This window comes from Poromitra crassiceps (assembly GCF_964638095.1).
Source record: "Poromitra crassiceps genome assembly, chromosome: 28".
NCBI classification, from domain to species: Eukaryota; Metazoa; Chordata; class Actinopteri; order Beryciformes; family Melamphaidae; genus Poromitra; species Poromitra crassiceps.
The window spans coordinates 14,479,824-14,499,823 of record NC_139651.1 but is presented as its reverse complement, the minus strand read 5'-3'; the positions used below and the strand labels follow the sequence as shown (position 1 = coordinate 14,499,823).

The window sequence follows — 20,000 nt, the reverse complement described above, 5'->3', positions numbered from 1 at the left end:
GGTTTGATTGACAGGTGATGTCTGGGCAGAGCAGTGCCGAAACACCACAGCAATGAGCGCTTAGCAACAAAGATGGAGACTGAAATGTTTCCCCGAGATAATGAGCACATCTTAGCCTGAGTGCATTCCATCAACTTGGCCAAAACGTTTATACACTTTCCTCTTGTGTCTGTGTATCGCTTCACTTCTCCACTTCTTTGTCAAACCTTACACACACACACCATTAACCTCACTGACATCCACTAGCTACATAAATAGATATATCTGTCTCTGTGTGTGTGTGTGTGTGTGTGTGTGTGTGTGTGTGTGTGTGTGTGTGTGTGTGTGTGTGTGTGTGGAGTGTCCTGTGAGTGTAAATAGCCTATGTCTTGGAGCAGCCCTCCACACAGCTCTTGTCTATGGGCTCTAGGGAGAAAAACAGCTAAACACAGTCCTTGATGCAGCCTTCACAGACATGAGCACTTCAGATGACTCAATAGAGAGCCATAGAGATAGACATAGAGATATACGGTATATATATATATATCAATATATATATATATCAATGCTTTTATGAAAATAAAATATAATTGATTTTTTTGTTTGCATTGGTGGTTGTTTACCCTCCTATAGAGTACCGCAGGGATGACGTATTTATGTACCGGTAGTCGGAAAGGGGAAGTCCTGGACTCCCTGGTTCTTCACTGTTTCTGTCTATGGGATTTTTGAATGGGTTTTTGGCGCGATGCTTCAAACAAGGTCTCTGGGCAACGCAAGCTTATTCAAACACGAACCTGTCTGTGTTCAGCGGGATAATCTTCACACATGAGGACATGAGTAAATAAATACCGGTAGTTAGTAGGGATGGGCATTTCTAGCAAAAACACTATTCGAAATTCGCTGGCCAAATTCGAATTTAATTCGAAATTCGAAAATAAAAATAAAAATGTAAAAAAAATTAAAAATGTATTTTTTTTTTTTTTTTTTGTGAGTGAAATGTTGCATTGTCTCCCCTGATTCTAAGTCTACGGCTTTATTAATTAATATAAAAAGCTTCTGCTGTGGATTTTTAGCTCAAACAAGCATTGCACCACTGAAGTAAAGAACATGTTACATGACATTGACATTTTCGAAAATAAAAAACAGTTTTGACAATCATGAGCGGTTCATTAAATATTTAGTAGGCTCAGGTCTGAGTGCCAAAGGGGTGCCAAAGTCACCCCCTCTCCCTCTTCATGGGATTTCATCCGCCATTCATTTTTCCATAAACCTTGCTTAAAATGCTTATAAAAATTGTTTTACTTGCTCAAACCAAGCGATTTGACTATACTTAGAATCAGGGGAGACAATGCAACATTTCACTAAAAAAAAAAAAAAAAAAAAAAAACGAATTTCGAATTTCAATAATAAAAGTCGACCTTGATAATAACAACGATTATTCGAAAATTCGAAATTCGATGCCCATCCCTAGTAGTTAGCATTGATGACTTAGCTGTGATAAAAGCACATGCTGATGCTACTCAGCTATCGTCATTGCCTGGCTTACTGCTGCTTGCTGGTCACGTTAATCCCATGGCCAGAAAACATCCCCAGATTTGTCGTTAACGAGTGACGACGTTAGTCTCTTTTTCTCTTTTCTCCAAGAGGAGAGTCTGTCCACAGTGCCTAACGTTATGTGAGGCTGACAGTGTTGTGAGCGCTGAGAGCAGCAGCTGGGAGGGGAAGGGAGGAGAGGAGAGGAGAGGAGAGGAGAGGAGAGGGGAGGGGAGGAGAGGGGAGGGGAGGGGAGGAGAGGGGAGGGGAGGGGAGGAGAGGAGAGGAGAGGGGAGGAGAGGGGAGGGGAGGAGAGGAGAGGAGAGGGGAGGGGCTGACTGACTGGGGGAGAAAGGACTGTATGCGGACTAGCCTAATTTATAGACAGACAAACGTATCTGCAGCACCTGCTCTAACATGCTGAGCACACCGGAGAGCTCTGTCTGCTCCTCCTTTCTCACCCTCTCTGTCTCTCTATCTCTCTGTCTTTCTCTGTCTCTCTGTCTCTCTATCTGATCTTTCTGTCTCTCTGTCTCTCTCTCTCTCTGTCAATTCAATTCAATTCAATTCAAAAAGGCTTTATTGGCATGGAGAACATAAGTTTACATTGCCAAAGCAAGAGTGCAACAAAACAAAAAGTAACACAATTATAACCGAAAGGTTAGCACAAAACTATAATAATAACGATAATAACAATAATATAAATTATAATGTTAGCCTGTTATAATACAGAGATATATAAACATTTCGGTCTTGCAAACAAATATGTACATAGGCTAGGTGACAATGTTTAAATGTTTAAAAATAGGATAAAAGGAGTTGAAGATATCTGTACAGTATGTGTCTATGTACAAGATGTGCAGAGGGCGGACCCTAAGCTTTAGAGTGGTTGTGTCCCATTTATCCTTTTCCTGTCACAACAGCTCACAAACCTTGCTGCTGTGTTAGCGCACTGTTGTAATTCGCCCAGCAGATATGGAAGTTTTTGGTATCACTCGTGTTCTCAAAGTCCTTATGAGTGTTTGTTATCTGAGGGAAGTATGTGTCTCTGATGTCCTGGTACAGACTGCACGAGGTTAGAAAGTGCAACTCAGTTTCCACTTCCTGTTGGGTGCAGTGGGTGCACAGTCTTTCTTCCCTTGGGAGCCAGGTCTGCCTGTGGCAGCCTCTCTCAATGGCCAGGTTGTGCTCACTGAGTCTGTACATAGTCAGGGTTTTCCTAAGTTTGGGGTCAGTCACAGTGCTAAGGTATTCTGCTACTCTGTAGTCTCTGTCTAGGGCCAGGTAGCATTCCAGTTTGCTCTGCTTTTTGGTTGACTCTTTCCAGTGTGTCAGATATTTTTCTTTTTGATTTCTTATAATTTGGTTTAATCTATAGGGGTGTCGTCTGTCTGGTGACTCTGCTTGTGAGCGGAGCCCCAGGACCAGAGAGAGACAGCTCTCTGTCTCTCTCTGTCTCTCTCTCACACACACTTTCACACTCACCTTTCTTTCCTCATCTCTCTGCCCAGCCCATCTCGCCAATCGATGTGAAACATGATTGAAGTACTTTCGTTTCCTGTGTGTGTCTCTGTGTCTCTGTGTGTGTGTGTCTCTTTGTCTCTCTCTGTGTGTGTGTGTGTGTGTGTGTCTGTGTCTCTGTGTCTGTGTGTGTGTCTGTGTCTCTGTGTGTGTGTGTGTGTGTGTGTGTGTGTGTGTGTGTGTGTGTGTGTGTGTCTCTGTGTCTCTGTGTGTGTGTGTGTGTGTGTGTGTGTGTGTGTGTGTGTGTCTCTGTGTCTCTCTGTGTATGTGTGTGTGTGTGTGTGTGTGTGTGTGTGTGTGTGTGTGTGTGTGTGTGTGTGTGTGTGTGTGTGCATGCGTGTGCAAACAAACAAACACACAAATAAACAGACAAACAAACAGAAAAACAGTTAGAAACCTGTCAAAATCCCTGCAGATTATTTTACTGCCCAATAGTAGCCAATATTAGCACATTAAGAGAACAGTTGCTTCTGAACATCAAGGCATCGCACTCACTTTGCGCTGGCGCCACATTGTCCGCAAGTCCCTGAAGTGCCGTGGGTCCAAGTCCCTGCAGTACTGTGGGTCCAAGTCCCTGCAGTGCTGTGGGTCCAAGTCCCTGCAGTACTGTGGGTCCAAGTCCCTGCAGTGCTGTGGGTCCAAGTCCCTAAAGTGCCGTGGGTCCAAGTCCCTAAAGTGCCGTCGGTCCAGTTGCTTTCCATATGGTTTGATGTGCGTTCAGTTGGTCCCACATCGTCTGCATCGTCTATTGTCTGCTCGCATCAAGCGAGCGTCTGCCGGCTCTCTGACGCCAGTCTTTTCCTCACTGATTGCTTTGCTCCGACCATGAAGATGTGTTGTGTGAAGAGCAATCAGAGGAGATCACAAGTCCATTGTGGATCCATCTGAATCCCTCTCTCCATGCTTCAAGGCCTCCATCACACTTTTCCCCCCAGTTTGTTTTGACACTTTCTCTCCCTCCAACCAGTCGCATCGCAGTGAAATGATCATATTCCCTCGTGTGGCGTACAGCTCTCAGAAGTGTGTTTGTGTGTGAAGGAGACTCGTGTGGCGTACAGCTCTCAGAAGTGTGTTTGTGTGTGAAGGAGATGCTCACATCCTCACCAGCCTCTCAATAAAAATCTGTCTGATGCACAATCAACAGAAAAGCCAGGTAGTTTTCCGCTTATTTTGAAATATTGACTCGTCTCTCTGCAGTCAAATCTAAATAATGCATGCCCAAAAACTGTTTGAAGTGAGATCTGATTAAAAGATCTTTCTCCACTCGTCTCTCATTCCCTCACCAGTTCCCTTTGTATTTCTTTCTCATCATCAGACATCATTCCTCCTCACTAATGTCTTCTTCCTGCTTTCTCTGCCTGTCATCCTGGCTTCTTGACTGACAGAGACACACGGAGTCACATGGAGGTGTGCAGTGCTGTGGTTTCTCTCTCCCTGTGCTTCTGATCAGTTAATTGGGGATGTTTGCTCCGAGCGGCACCGCGCTCCGTCTTTGGGCTGATTTGTTTACAAGGTGTTAGTTGTCTGCGTTGCCATGTCGTTTTCCAACATCCCCCCAAACCAGACAAGAGTCACGAACGCCACCGAGTAGAAAGAGGTCTTTTTAGAGGAATCTGGATTCCTGAGTGTGATTTTGCAAAAGTGCCTCCGACACTTGAGTGACATCTGAGCACTCGCTCAACCTTCGCACTTACATCTGCACGCTTTGATTACAATTGATCGTCCCTGGTGCATGCTGGGTAAAATGCGTGCGGCGTTTCACCGAGCTAACGCATCATATAGCTCGTTACAGCGTGGAGTCTAATAAATGGGAACGGAATTCTTTTGACCAACAGCTGTCTGTCTGTGGCTGAAGCAGCTGCCGTGGGTTTTGATGGCGCCTGGCAGAGAGAAGCCCGCTCTGCTCGTCTCTGTTGTGCGCTGACGCCATCATTAACCTTATCTCCCACCGCCCGCCACGGGCTGCCAGCCAGCAGGGCCTCCCTCGCTTGACTGCTAAACACTCACCGCAAAAAACTCTACAACACGGTTCCACCTTGTTAATTTCCCCTTGTTCTCGTCCACGTCGGCTGTTTTCCTCACTTCAGAGCGTCGGGCCTAAACGTGTAAAAGGTGGAGATAAAACCTGTACAGCTGTTTGTTTTTTGTCTTGATTTTGTTTGTTTGTCAGGTTATCAGCAGAATTTTCACACAATTGATTTGATTCCCCCCCAAACACAGCCTGAGGTGGCTGACTGTGGATGTTGTTCTGAGTTCTTCTGAATGCTGCTCAGGGTTTGCACGAGAACGTCAGATTGAAGAGTTATTTTCATCTATGGGGCACTGCAGGCTTTCTTACTCCGTTTAGAAAGAATCCATAATGGTTTTTGCCGTTCACATCCAAACGTAATGAGAAACTTTTTACTGCTCATCATGCAGCCCATCAGCGTGGCTCAGTAATTAAAAAAGAAAATTCTTTATGGATGTCATAATGAAACTGGAGTGCTTATCATCATCGCTTAATACAAGTATTGTTCCTGCAGCTTCGTGTCTGTCCTTGGGTGGAGTTTGGATTATAATGAAGGCTCCACATGACAATGTGATCGCTTGCTGGTGTGGTTTTGGTGCATATATGATTATCTCCATAGGTGTAGAGCCTGTGGAACGCGGGGGAACGGCGTTCCCATACTTCTCCAAGGCCAGGGTGTTTTGTGTGTGTCAGACAGTGTGTGTGCATGTGGAGCCAATAAAAGGAGTGAAACTAGGCAAAGTTGTCGTTCGTCCTATATTTAAGGTGGGCTGAATGATTCACACGGCATCAACTCGTGGCTTGAAGGAAGAAGGAAACATTCCACCTTAACTATATTTAAGGTGGGCTGAATGATTCACACGGCATCAACTTGTGACTTGAAGGAAGAAGGAAACATTCCACCTTAACTATATTTAAGGTGGGCTGAATGATTCACACGGCATCAACTCGTGGCTTGAAGGAAGAAGGAAACATTCCACCTTAACTACTGGCTTTTTCAGCATCAAAATACGTTTTTTTTTAATCCCAGTACCTCACTATAACAAGTAAAGATGAAAAGGCAGCCAAACATCCTTTCATTTTTCGGACCAGCTGCTAAAAAGGTACGTTTACAATCGTGAAGAAACAATGTGTTAAAAGCGTGTTTCTTTTCAACGGGGTTGAATCAAAAGTTAGCGTTAATCAGCCCATTGCAATTTGCATCGCCAGAATTCGCCACAAAATGGTAAGTTACTTACTAAAAATGCCGGCCGCCGTGCCAAATGATGATCAATGCCTTGTGCAACTTGTGTGATGCTTGAGACTGGTTGAGAGATTGTTTAGCTGTTTGTGTTGATAACTGACTCTGCTGAGTCTGCTCTGCTGTGCCTATATACTTCTATTTTAGTTTCAGAGCTGCAAATGTCACGGGCTACTTCTGCAGTGTCTAGACACAATAAGTGAAGTTGTGTGTGTCAGTGACAGTGTAGCCACTTCTAAGCATGAAGTCTGGACCATGTCCGCATTGTCCGGCTAGCCAGAGCAGGATATTTTCCGGTTTGACCTTTCTAGACATGATGAGTCTGAGTTTAGAAACCGCTGGAAATGGTCCGTATCCTCTGCTGATGGCGAGTAGAGTGGGCGGGGGGAGGGGGCTGCGGTAAAGTGTATCGATAAAAAGAAATGTGATATGGAAACAGCTTTAGCGAATCTGTAACCAAACTCGATTAAAAAACATGCCGTTTTAACAGAGGATGCATTCTGACGCATTCAGGCGATAATGTGGGGGTGGCAATGTGCCAAAGAAAGTGAGCGCTTGCTTTTGTTACATCGCCCAAAAGCCGCCAGTCAAAATAGCGGTCGCACCGTCGCACTAACATTACACTGGATGATTTTACAAGTGGCATTCAAGTCATATCTGACTAGTTTTCAATGTATTTCTCCCCACAAAAGTTAGGCTATATGTCTCGAGGCTGATGCGACATTTTCACATAGCCTACAAGACAGACAGGTCGGGACTCGGGAGGAAAAGAAACCATTCAAGCCGTTTGCAGCACTTGAGGAATCTCTGAGTTTGCTCATTTAATTCGTTGATATAAGCGATTGCCTGAACGATTAATTAATTAATAGGCTCCGTGAATGTTAGCATGTGTGCGTGGGTGCGTGCGGGGGGAAGGGGGGGTTGTTGGGACCTGTGCTTGTGCGGGTGTTCCCCATATAGGTGCGTTCCCCCACTTCTCCAGATAGCACTACTACACCTCTGATTATCTGTACACACACTACCCTTCCATCGTTTTGGCTTCTCCAGCGTTGTTCTTTATTCTAACGCTGGGGTTCCCAACCTTTTTTTGGCTCGTGACCCTATTTTGACGTCGCAAAAATCTAGGGACCCGCGACATTCAAATTCCGATACACCATCGATAATGTCATCAGTGACATCGTCAGTGATGTCACATAGTATGCTTCTTTTCCCCTGCAGAATTCTGACTTTAATCTGAGAATTCTGACTTTAAAGGATGGGTTTTCCGTGGGGAATATGAATATATATTAAATCTCACGCCCCTAAGGTTTTCGAATCCGTTGAAATTTTTGAAATTGGAGGTTTACTCACAGAGATATCAACCGAAATCCACTCTGTGTGTGGGGGGGGGTGGTGGGGGGGAGGTGCGGGTGCGGGGACTCGAAATACTACATTTCCCACAATGCACTGGGCTCGCGTGGCCTTCGTTTTTATGCCCACCCCTCAGGCATTTGGCTGATATCAAACTCCAGTAGGTGGCGGTAATGCACATATATGTTTGCCAACCGCCATAAAACTCAAAGAAGAAGAAGAAGAAGGCTTCGACAATGAAATATACAAAGAACAAGAAATAAATCGAAAATAAAATTGCCTCCAAATTGCACCAAATGTAAACGGTAGTATATATGTCGGGAGATGTCTTCATAAAAATTTTTTCATGCATTTTAAGGCATTTTCGTAGGAGTTACGCGCATCTGATGTTGTAACTATTTTCTGTAAAAATGTGTAAAAACGGGTACATTGCTCAGTGTTGATTTCGTTACTTCAACCCACCTACTACTAGATGTAAAATTTGACGAGCTTTCCAATGCCGCCAGTCCCGTGTCGATTAGTGCTTCCGTTCCCGAGATAATGGTCTCTTTGCAAGGAACTATGGGAAGCTAATATTAGCTACAGCAGGCTAGGCGGTTGACAAGATGGCTGCGTTTTTGTTTTGGTCAAGGCCTCTGAAGGGGCGTGGAGGACCTCTAGAGGCGGGACCATGGCCAACAACAGTTGTAGTTCATAGGTGCACGACTTCCGCAAGGCGGACTTAGGCCAGATGACGCGAAACGCGTCGGCTGGCCCAAAAAATATGTGAGAGATGCTTGATATCTCTGGCAGTGAATATCCAATTTCAAAAATTTCAACGGATTCGAAAACCTTAGGGGCGTGAGATTTAATATATATTCATATTCCCCACGGAAAACCCATCCTTTAATCTCAAAACTCTGACTTTATTCTCAGAATCCTGATTTAAAGTTATAATCTCAAAGATTTTCATCTAAATAAAAATAAATAAATTAAGAGTCACTCACAATGTTGATTGAGGCTATGGTCCATTGATGGAAGCCTTTGCAGTATATAGTGACATTATGTGACATTAGTAATGTCCCATAATGCAACAGTTTGGACGTCACCTGCAATTACCACTCATCGCCATAGGTGTCACCCAAGAGAAGAAAGCTGAAATCTTAGAGATTATCACTTTAAACTCAGAAAAAATCCCAAGTGACTCTAATCATCTTTGGTAGTATTAAATTGGGTCTGGTGTTATTGTTTTTATTTAATTTTTTTATTTTAGAAATTTTAGGCGACCCTATTTGAATTCCAAGCGACCCCACTTAGGGTCGCGACCCTAAGGTTGGGAACCACTGTTCTAACGGTATATTACACTTAACGGACGCGGCGACATTTCATGCTGAACTTCTCTCCTTTTTGTTTCTGGCGCTGTAAATAATGACACTGTGCCATCGAGCTGCACACACTGCTGCAATGAGATCATCATCCATTTTGTGAAGAAATGTCCAGGTACAAAGTAAGGCTCCTGCTCTGAGTCGATTGGCTCCACGCGTCCTCGCCCAGGCTGAACATGTGACTTGAGTGAGCGGCCGCCGCCTCGCCTCCATTTGTGCCGCGCACGGCGACGTTGCGTCCATCTTGTTCCCTTCGCCTCCTTCCATTGATTCTGCGTTCCCACTCGATGTGTTCTGTCTGAATCAGTGTAAGACGAAAGTCATCAAACTGCCCACTATTTCTCACTCTCTCTACTTCTGCTGTTTCTACACCTCATCCCTTTCCAGCCTGGTCCCCCTCTCACCTTCCCTCTTCACCTGTTCATTTCCCCTGGAGTGTCGCTGTGGAATTAAGCTGTGTGTGTGTGTGTGTGTGTGTGTGTGTGTGTGTGTGTATGTGTGTGCTTGCGTGTGCTTGCGTGCATGTGTGTATGTTTGTGTGCATGCGTGTGTGTGTGTGTGTGTGTGTATATGTGTGTGTGTGTGTCGTGACTGTTGGCCACAGATGCTAATTATCCGGTCTGTGTGTCAGCTGGTGTGAAGACAGACCAGAGGACCGAGGAGAGAGGAGAGGAGAGGAGAAGAGAGGAGAGGAGAGGAGAAGAGAGGAGAGGAGAGGAGAGGAGAGGAGAAGAGAGGAGAGGAGAGGAGAAGAGAGGAGAGAGGAGAGGAGAGGAGAAGAGAGAGGAGAGGAGAGGAGAAGAGAGGAGAGGAGAGGAGAGGAGAGGAGAGGAGAGGAGAGGAGAGGAGAGGAGAGAAGAGAGGAGAGGAGAGGAGAGGAGAAGAGAGGAGAGGAGAGGAGAGGATAGGATAGGAGAAGAGAGGAGAGGAGAGGAGAGAGGAGAGGGGAGAGGAGAGGAGAGGAGAGGAGAGGAGAGGAGAGGAGAGGAGAGGAGAGGAGAGGAGAGGAGAAGTGAAGGGAGTCTACTCCTCATTTACTGCCATGATGGATGAAAGGCTGCATGGATCACAGCATGAGCACTCACACATGCTGGCCACACACATACACACACACACACACACACACACACACACACACACACACACACACACACACACACACACACACACACACACACACGTTGACAGGAATAAGTGCAATAAAACAGTAATCATATTCAACGTAAAGCCTACATACACTATAAGCAGTGTTGGGCAAGTTACTTTCAAAATGTAATACACTACATATTACTAGTTACTTTCATTTGAAAGTAATACGTTACTTTACAATATTACTTTCTGTGTAAAGTAACTCGTTACTTATTACACTACTTTTGCATTACTTTTACCAAAACAACAGCAGCAGCAGAATGACATCGCCGCCCCTGAACATCCCAAAAAATAATTTCAACCGCCTTGTATCTTTTTTAAATATGTTCTTTGATTTAATAAAATGTAACTCAATTTGTAACTTTAGTTACTTGACAAAGTAACTGGTATAATATTACTGAAATCCTATAAGTAATAAGTTATATTACTGAGTTACTGCTAAAAGTAATATATTACATGTAATATGTTACTTTTGTAATGTGTTACCCCCAACACTGACTATAAGAGGAGTCCACTGTATGCAATTGCAGGACCTGAGGATTATACCTGCAAGCTGTGGGTTACAATCTTCTTTATACAACTGCAGTAAGAGGCGGAGCAACACTGGACAGACAGGTGTGTCAACATTACTGAAGTGAAATCAAAAGGAACTCAGAGCGACAGCACTGCTGAAGTTAGAAGAGACTCTCTCTTGCTCTCGAAAGAAGAAATCAACGTAAGTTCATCAGACCTTTCTCAACAATACATCAGACTCTGAGTTACAAAGGTGAGTACAACAGATCATATTGACTGTTTAAACACAGCTGAATCCAGATGGGATGTTTCCCTGTGTTCATTTTGCACTGATAGTTGTCAAATGATGTTTTCAGTGAAGTGTAATTTAAATACACAACTCAAAATAACCTTTGATATCTAACCTTGCTATTTTTATATGAAAGAATTGTGTGCTACAGTATTGTTATTCACACTTTTATTTTATTCTTATTTTATTCTTTTTACTAATTTTATTCATTTTGTCTTTCAACTTCTACCCATTTTTATTACTTGTTTTACTGCACCTTGTACTGCACCTTGCTCTCTGATTAGTGCATTTGTACCTGCTTTATGCTCTGTGTTTTTACCTGTAAAGCACTTTGATCGGCCTGTGTCGTTGTAAATGTGCTCTATAAATAAAGTTGACCTGACTTGACTTGATTTTCACTTTTGGTCTCAGTGTCTAGATATGGCTGCTGCCAGCAGTGTCCTGTCTGAAGAGGAGTTTCTCTGCTGCATCTGTCTGGATGTGTTCACTGATCCAGTCTCCATACCATGTGGACATAACTTCTGCAAAAACTGTATCACACAACACTGGGAGGTTAATGTTCCGTGCCAGTGTCCTCTGTGTAATCAGCATTTCAAGACAAGACCTGAGCTGCGTGTCAATACTTTCATAAATGAGATGGCTGCTCAGGCCAGGAAGTTAGCTGGGATGAAAGCCAAACCAGAAGAAGTTCCCTGTGACGTCTGCACTGGGACCAAACTGAAGGCCCTGAAATCCTGCCTGGAGTGTCTGGCCTCCTACTGTGAGACTCACCTGGAGCCTCACCACATCATCAAAAGCATGAAAAGACACACGCTGATCGATCCTGTTGAGAACCTGGAAGACAGGATGTGTAAAGAGCATGAGAAACCACTGGAGCTGTTCTGCAAGACAGACCAGATCTGTGTATGTCAGGTATGCACTGAGTCAGACCACAAGTCACATGACATTGTCCCTCTGACAGAGGAATACAAAGGAAAGATGGCTGAGCTGGGGAAGACAGGGGCTGCAATTCAGCAGAAGATCCAGGAGAGACGACTGAAGATTCAGGAGATCAAACACTCAGTGGAGCTCAGCAAGGAAGATGCAGAAAGAGAGATAGCAGATAGTGTGCAGGTCTTCACCGCTCTGATGCAGTCTGTGGAGAGAGGCCAGGATGAGCTCATTGAGACGATTGAAGAGAAGCAGAAAACAACCGAGAAACAGGCTCAAAGCTTCATCGAAGAGCTGGAACAGGAGATCTCTGAGCTGATGAAGAGAAGCGCTGAGGTGGAGCAGCTCTCACACATTGAAGACCACCTCCACCTCATCCAAAGCTTCCCATCCCTGAACACTCCTCCACACACCAAGGACTGGACAGAGGTCAGTGTCCACTCATCATATGAGGGGACTGTGAGGAGAGCTGTGGCTCAGCTGGAGGAGACTCTCAGGAAAGAGAAGGAGAAGCTGCTTGAGGCTGAGCTGAAGAGGGTCCAGCAGTAGGCAGTGGATGTGACTCTAGATCCTGATACAGCAAATCCCCATCTCATCCTGTCTGATGATGGGAAACAAGTAAAATTTGGTGATGTAAAGAAGAATCTCCCAAACAACCCAGAGAGATTTGATCGCTGTGTCAATGTGTTAGGAAAGCAGAGCTTCTCTTCAGGAAGGTTTTACTACGAGGTTCAGGTTAAACAGAAGAATCAGTGGGATTTAGGAGTGGCCAGAGGGTCGATCAACAGGAAGGGAAGAATCGCACTGGGCCCACAGAATGGCTCCTGGACTATATTGTTGAGGAATGGAGATGAGTATGAAGCTAATGCTGGCCCTCCTGTCCTCCTCTCTCTGAAGACGCAGCCTCAGAAGGTGGGGGTGTTTGTGGACTATGAGGAGGGTCTGGTCTCCTTTTATGACGTAGATGCTGCAGCTCTGATCTACTCCTTCACTGGCTGCACCTTAACTGAGAAGCTCTACCCATTCTTTGGGCCGGGTCTTAGCGATGGCAGTAAAAACTCTGCCCCTCTGATCATCTCTCCTGTCAATCATACAGATTAGACTAATCATTAGATTTTCTCAGATAGAATTCATTGTAAATTAAAATGACAAATTTACAAATACAGTAGCCTACACCCCCCCCCCCTCTCCAGGTAACTGTTCTAGCCATTCTAATATGTTTTTCTTTAAATAGAACAACAGATACAACACTTCACAGACTTGTGTTAATAAGCATATTTGAAGATGAATTTCTTCTTTGAATGGAGCTCTCCACTGAGAGAATTAGACTTCCTGTCTGTGAAAAAGGCCCAGTAACTACTAATGTCTCTCGTCTTTTTATCTTTCTTCTTCTTGATAAACTGGTTTAGTTTTATGTGGGGGAAATGTTAGTTAAAGTTAAAGAACCATTACAACTCCAGATTCTGGTTGATATGATAAAATCATGTATTTTTCTTTATATCCTCTTTTTCTTTTCTGTATGGTGTTACTACTTGTTGCATTGGATCAAGCACAGGGATCATAAAAACTTCATTGAATGTAATCACTATTTCAGGAGTGTGACATTTTCCAGCTTCGTTGTAACATGTCCAGGTGATGATGGCAAAGTAAAAAAGGTGATTACTGTCATAGCTGTGCCTGGGTACATACTCTATATACTGAGCATTTTAATTCTGCACAATTACTAATGAGCATTAAAACGAGATTAAAACACATTGAACAGCAAATTGAGTAAGTCGTCTGTCTACGCTTCAGGTATCGAGGGTGAACACACACACACACACACACACACACACACACACACACACACTAGGGGTGTAGAAGTGTATCGATTCTTAGATGCATCGCGATGCGGATGTGGACAATTCTGAATCGATTTGCACAAATGTAACAAAAATCAATGATCTAAAATCGAATTTGAATTAATAACATGATGGCGGAAAGAAAAAGGGGGAACTCAGCTCAAGATCTATTTTAAAAAGACAAAACAACACCAACATGTGAAAATATAGACAAAGAAATAGGTCTAGAAGAACCCGGGGACATTCAGTGAGGTCAAAATGGTCTTTGGTCTTTCTAGGTAAAAATTAGGGGTGTCAAAATTAATCGTTTAATCGATGCATCGCGATGCAGACGTGTGAATCGAATCGAATCGTTGACAGATTAATCATTGAATCGTTTATGTTTAAATTTCTGTTGACATTCAGATTTTAAAGCACTTTCTAAGTAAAAAAGGGAGTTGATATTTACAGTATCTGACTGCTTGTATTAATTGATGAAAAAGTAGCCATGTGCAGTAATAATATAGAAAATTGAGGATGTGATACTTGGAGCTGCAATACTTTGAGCTGCATCGTGATGCATCGTGGAATCATAATCAAATTGAATAGTGAGGCCAGTGAGGCCCATCTAAATTTCAAAAAGGTCAAAATGGCCGCTGTGGTCTTTCTAGTGTTAACTGTCAAACTAAATGAATTCCTGCAAAACTGTTTACTGTTTTCGGATATACTACTGATTTTGTACGAATGTAAGTCATTTTGTAATGAATGATGCTGGTGGAAAATCGGCGGAGTGTTCCTTTAAAGTTGGATTGGAAAATTGGAGGAGGCGGTGAAACAGCATCATCACAGCCTTGACGGCAGCGTTCAGAGCATCACATGCTATGACAGGTGGAAAAGAAGCAGAGTTCATTATACGCCTGAAGTATTTTTAATTCAGTGAAACTAAAACATTGTGAAGGTGTGACTGGAGACAATTCACCTTTTATATTTGAGAATCACAGTCACAAGTTACAGGAAAAATAACTGAGATAATAACACATATTTTGAAGTGGCAATTACTGTGTGCGTGCGTGCGCGCGTGCATGTGTGCTCGTGCGTGCGCATGTGTGTGCGTATTGTGTGTGTGTGTGTGTGTGTGCGCACGTGTGCTTGTGCGTGCGCGCGTGCTCGTGCGTGCGTATGTGTGCGCGTGTGTGTGTGTGTGGCCATGCTTTGCATGGGGCTGATGTGTGACTAATGCGACTCAACGCAGGAGTGAATCTTGATAATTAAGTTGATCTTTGAATTATCACACCGCGCTCAGAGTAAATACAGTCACTTCTGATTAACGGTAGAGCTTGTTTTAATAAGGCTACCTGCAAATTGTTGGCTCTGAAGTCGTTTAAGCAAAACCACCATTCCAAATGAGTGCTTGCCACTGTAATGAGTGTTTCTTAAAGCTAGAAAGCTTTGCATATTCATGTATTTCTCTGGCTGAGTAAAACTGGCAATGGATGTTAGCAATAGAGACATCATCATTCAGAAACCACGCCCAAAACGGGGGGGAAACAAAAACTCCCCCCCCAATCCTGGCATTCTCCTATGTCACGTGTTGCACACAAATATCATATATACGGAAGATGAACACTCCAACTTACTTCCTTGATAGCTAGATCCACATTTTTCTTCTCGCCAATTCTCAATGGCTTCCTTGTTTTGCTCAGGAGTACAAAAAAACCTCAATTGTTGACTTTTTTTTTACATTTGTTGTCTGTGCAGCCCCACCACACAACAGCTTTGAGCTATGTTTAATTCAAGGAAAATTACGCTGGTGTTCGGAAGTGAATGGAGAGCTTTCCCCCGTGATGGCCGTGGCCTATTTCATGCAGTGTCTCTATACTTTTCAATGATGGAAACATGACTGTGCATACAGATGAGATATATACACAGATGTAATTATCGCCTGTCAAAGTGAGAGTATGAAAGTGCTTCAGACAACATGATGTAAACTAGGATCTATTCTCTCCACAGCTGTAGTGAACAGCAACATGTATGGTTTCACCTCAAACACAGTCTCTCCAATCTCTCTTCTTCTGCTGTTCTTTGCTTTGCTTTGTTCTTTATGAGCAGTTGGTCCAGACAGAAGCTGATGATCCGCTGTTTAAATAGCAATGCGTCAAGTTCCAAGTGCACCTGGTTCCTAAAGGGAATGGGAGAGGACACCCCAAAACACCTCTATGGATCATTAAGGAGCTTATTACATTTGTTATGTTTTGACTTGAGCAACACTTGCTGCAGAGGAATAGTTTCCTTGACATTCCTACACAATTAGGCATTGCAATACATTTTCAAATGTTCTAATGAGTCTTTATTAAAAAAAAACAATGAATGGAATGCAGGAAAATATGTCTAAAAAATAGTTCATAACACATTGAAGGATCAACATTATTCTGCTAAACATAATGCTGCTGAAGACCCAGCTCTTTAGTGAACACCTTCTCACCTGATTGTGTGTGTAACCCCCCCCCAAGTTTAACCCCAGATGTCATGTTACTGTCCCTTTAAATGAGGTAGATAGTTGATTGATACAGTAGGCTATGCTCTGCTTTAGTGCACTTTAGAGAAGAGTGATCATCTTTCTCTTGTTACACTATCTTTGATATGCAGTCTCTTCCTTCACACTGTGCGCTTTAGTCCTGTTGGAGTTCTGGAGTTAAACCAAAGTTCGAGCTTGATAATTATACGTTTAACACTGAACAACAAGAGTAGACTGAGGAGCTACGACTTCGCCTACAGATGCTCAGAACGGTGAACATTTGGATATATTGGTGAGTTTGTGATTGTAGCTCAATATCTGTTACCTAGCATGCTAACCGCATTAGCAAAGAAGGCACACATTAAATTTTCTTTTTTAGATAGAGACCCTGTACTTCTATAAAATACCAGTGTGGATACTCTTGAAGAGGATCAATATAATTAATTCATGAACATATGATAATTGTATGTGTGCCTGTGAGTGGTGTGCAGTTGCTAATCAGGTAATGATGCTCTGTGTGATATGGTCGATAACTGTTCAGCTGCAGGGCTAACGATGTGCCTCTAACGATGTGCCACACGTGGTGCTGAGGCTAGAATAATGTATCCTGCAGCTAAGCTTCATGTAAGTACAGCTCAGTGGAGCCCTGCTAGCAGCTGTGCTTTCTGATCTGTAAAAGGTGTGTCTGCACTCTATGCATTAATTAGGCTGCTAAGTGTAAGAATGCATTTCATTTTTGATTTTTTTTATGTTCAATTCATGTAAGTACAGTACCTTGAGCTATACTGTGAGTAACTGTCCTGCACAGGTATGTAGGCTGGTTTGACTTGTGATGAGTAACTGTCCTGCACAGGTGTGTAGACTGGTTTGACTTGTGATGAGTAACTGTCCTGCACTGGTCTGTAGGCTGGTTTGACTTGTGATGAGTAACTGTCCTGCACAGGTCTGTAGGCTGGTTTGACTTGTGATGAGTAACTGTCCTGCACAGGTCTGTAGGCTGGTTTGACTTGTGGTGAGTAACTGTCCTGCACAGGTCTGTAGGCTAGTTTGACTTGTGATGAGTAACTGTCCTGCACATGTGTGTAAGCTAGTTTGACTTGTGATGAGTAACTGTCCTGCACATGTGTGTAAGCTAGTTTGACTTGTGATGAGTAACTGTCCTGCACAGGTCTGTAGGCTAGTTTGACTTGTGATGAGTAACTGTCCTGCACAGGTCTGTAGGCTGGTTTGACTTGTGATGAGTAACTGTCCTGCACAGGTCTGTAGGCTGGTTTGACTTGTGATGAGTAACTGTCCTGCACATGTGTGTAGGCTAGTTTGACTTGTGATGAGTAACTGTCCTGCACATGTGTGTAGGCTGGTTTGACTTGTGATGAGTACGGTAACTGTCCTGCACAGGTCTGTAGGCTAGTTTGACTTGTGATGAGTAACTGTCCTGCACATGTGTGTAGGCTGGTTTGACTTGTGATGAGTACGGTAACTGTCCTGCACAGGTCTGTAGGCTGGTTTGTCTTGTGATGAGTAACTTTCCTGCACAGGTCTGTAGGCTGGTTTGACTTGTGATGAGTAACTGTCCTGCACAGGTCTGTAGGCTAGTTTGCCTTGTGATGACTGTCCTGCACAGGTCTGTAGGCTGGTTTGACTTGTGATGAGTAACTGTCCTGCACAGGTCTGTAGGCTGGTTTGACTTGTGATGAGTAACTGTCCTGCACAGGTCTGTAGGCTAGTTTGACTTGTGATGAGTAACTATCCTGCACAGGTCTGTAGGCTAGTTTGACTTGTGATGAGTAACTGTCCTGCACAGGTCTGTAGGCTAGTTTGACTTGTGATGAGTAACTATCCTGCACAGGTCTGTAGGCTGGTTTGACTTGTGATGAGTAACTGTCCTGCACAGGTGTGTAGGCTAGTTTGACTTGTGATGAGTAACTGTCCTGCACAGGTCTGTAGGCTGGTTTGACTTGTGATGAGTACCTGTCCTGCACAGGTCTGTAGGCTAGTTTGCCTTGTGATGACTGTCCTGCACAGGTCTGTAGGCTGGTTTGACTTGTGATGAGTAACTGTCCTGCACAGGTCTGTAGGCTGGTTTGACTTGTGATGAGTAACTGTCCTGCACAGGTCTGTAGGCTAGTTTGACTTGTGATGAGTAACTATCCTGCACAGGTCTGTAGGCTAGTTTGACTTGTGATGAGTAACTGTCCTGCACAGGTCTGTAGGCTAGTTTGACTTGTGATGAGTAACTATCCTGCACAGGTCTGTAGGCTGGTTTGACTTGTGATGAGTAACTGTCCTGCACAGGTCTGTAGGCTAGTTTGACTCGTGATGAGTACCTGTCCTGCACAGGTCTGTAGGCTGGTTTGACTTGTGATGAGTAACTATCCTGCACAGGTCTGTAGGCTGGTTTGACTTGTGATGAGTAACTGTCCTGCACAGGTCTGTAGGCTGGTTTGACTTGTGATGAGTACCTGTCCTGCACAGGTCTGTAGGCTAGTTTGACTTGTGATGAGTAACTGTCCTGCACAGGTCTGTAGGCTGGTTTGACTTGTGATGAGTAACTGTCCTGCACAGGTGTGTAGGCTGGTTTGACTTGTGATGAGTAACTGTCCTGCACAGGTGTGTAGGCTGGTTTGACTTGTGATGAGTAACTGTCCTGCACAGGTGTGTATGCTGGTTTGACTTGTGATGAGTAACTGTCCACATGTGTGTAGGCTGGTTTGACTTGTGATGAGTAACTGTCCTGCACATGTGTGTAGGCTGGTTTGACTTGTGATGAGTAACTGTCCTGCACAGGTGTGTAGGCTGGTTTGACTTGTGATGAGTAACTGTCCTGCACAGGTGTGTAGGCTGGTTTGACTTGTGATGAGTAACTGTCCTGCACATGTGTGTAGACTGGTTTGACTTGTGATGAGTAACTGTCCTGCACATGTGTGTAGGCTGGTTTGACTTGTGATGAGTAACTGTCCACATGTGTGTAGGCTGGTTTGACTTGTGATGAGTAACTGTCCTGCACAGGTGTGTAGGCTGGTTTGACTTGTGATGAGTAACTGTCCTGCACATGTGTGTAGACTGGTTTGACTTGTGATGAGTAACTGTCCTGCACATGTGTGTAGGCTGGTTTGACTTGTGATGAGTAACTGTCCACATGTGTGTAGACTGGTTTGACTTGTGATGAGTAACTGTCCTGCACATGTGTGTAGGCTGGTTTGACTTGTGATGAGTAACTGTCCACATGTGTGTAGACTGGTTTGACTTGTGATGAGTAACTGTCCACATGTGTGTAGGCTGGTTTGACTTGTGATGAGTAACTGTCCACATGTGTGTAGACTGGTTTGACTTGTGATGAGTAACTGTCCACATGTGTGTAGACTAGGGATGTCATCATACTCGATACCATGCCTGACAACACATCAAGAGGCATAAAAAATAAACAAAGACAGATGGACGGACAGATGCACACTTCTCCATAATGTAGGCCCGATAAAACTCATTAAAAACTTTGACCACCTTACACAGCAGATTACACCTGCTCTAGTCATCAGCCTATCACAACACAGCAGATTACACCTGCTCTAGTCATCAGCCTATCATAACACAGCAGATTACACCTGCTCTAGTCATCAGCCTATCATAACACAGCAGATTACACCTGCTCTAGTCATCAGCCTATCATAACACAGCAGATTACACCTGCTCTAGTCATCAGCCTATCAGAACACAGCAGATTACACCTGCTCTAGTCATCAGCCTATCACAACACAGCAGATTACACCTGCTCTAGTCATCAGCCTATCA

The 20,000-nt window shown here is 43.9% G+C and overlaps 2 protein-coding genes across 3 annotated transcripts in view; both read left to right on the top strand.

The window, feature by feature from the left end:
* Nucleotides 1-20,000, top strand: part of LOC310799570 (neural-cadherin-like) — a gene marked incomplete at both ends in the record, with an annotated part of 319,707 nt that overhangs the window by 24,215 nt on the left and 275,492 nt on the right. The window lies entirely within an intron of this gene.
* The window catches only part of LOC310799721 (E3 ubiquitin-protein ligase TRIM47-like), a 495,544-nt gene continuing 486,351 nt past the window's right edge, over nucleotides 10,808-20,000 (top strand). The window contains exons 1-2 of one of the 2 annotated variants that reach the window (XR_014553827.1): nucleotides 10,808-10,910; nucleotides 11,358-12,816. Coding sequence is in view for 1 of the 2 variants with exons in the window: in XM_083662317.1 (XP_083518443.1) it covers nucleotides 11,367-12,425 (1,059 nt within the window). In the remaining variant the exon portion in view is untranslated. Of the gene's footprint in view, nucleotides 10,911-11,357; nucleotides 13,599-20,000 lie in introns of those variants that run through there. The other variant, XM_083662317.1, reaches the window with a different exon arrangement.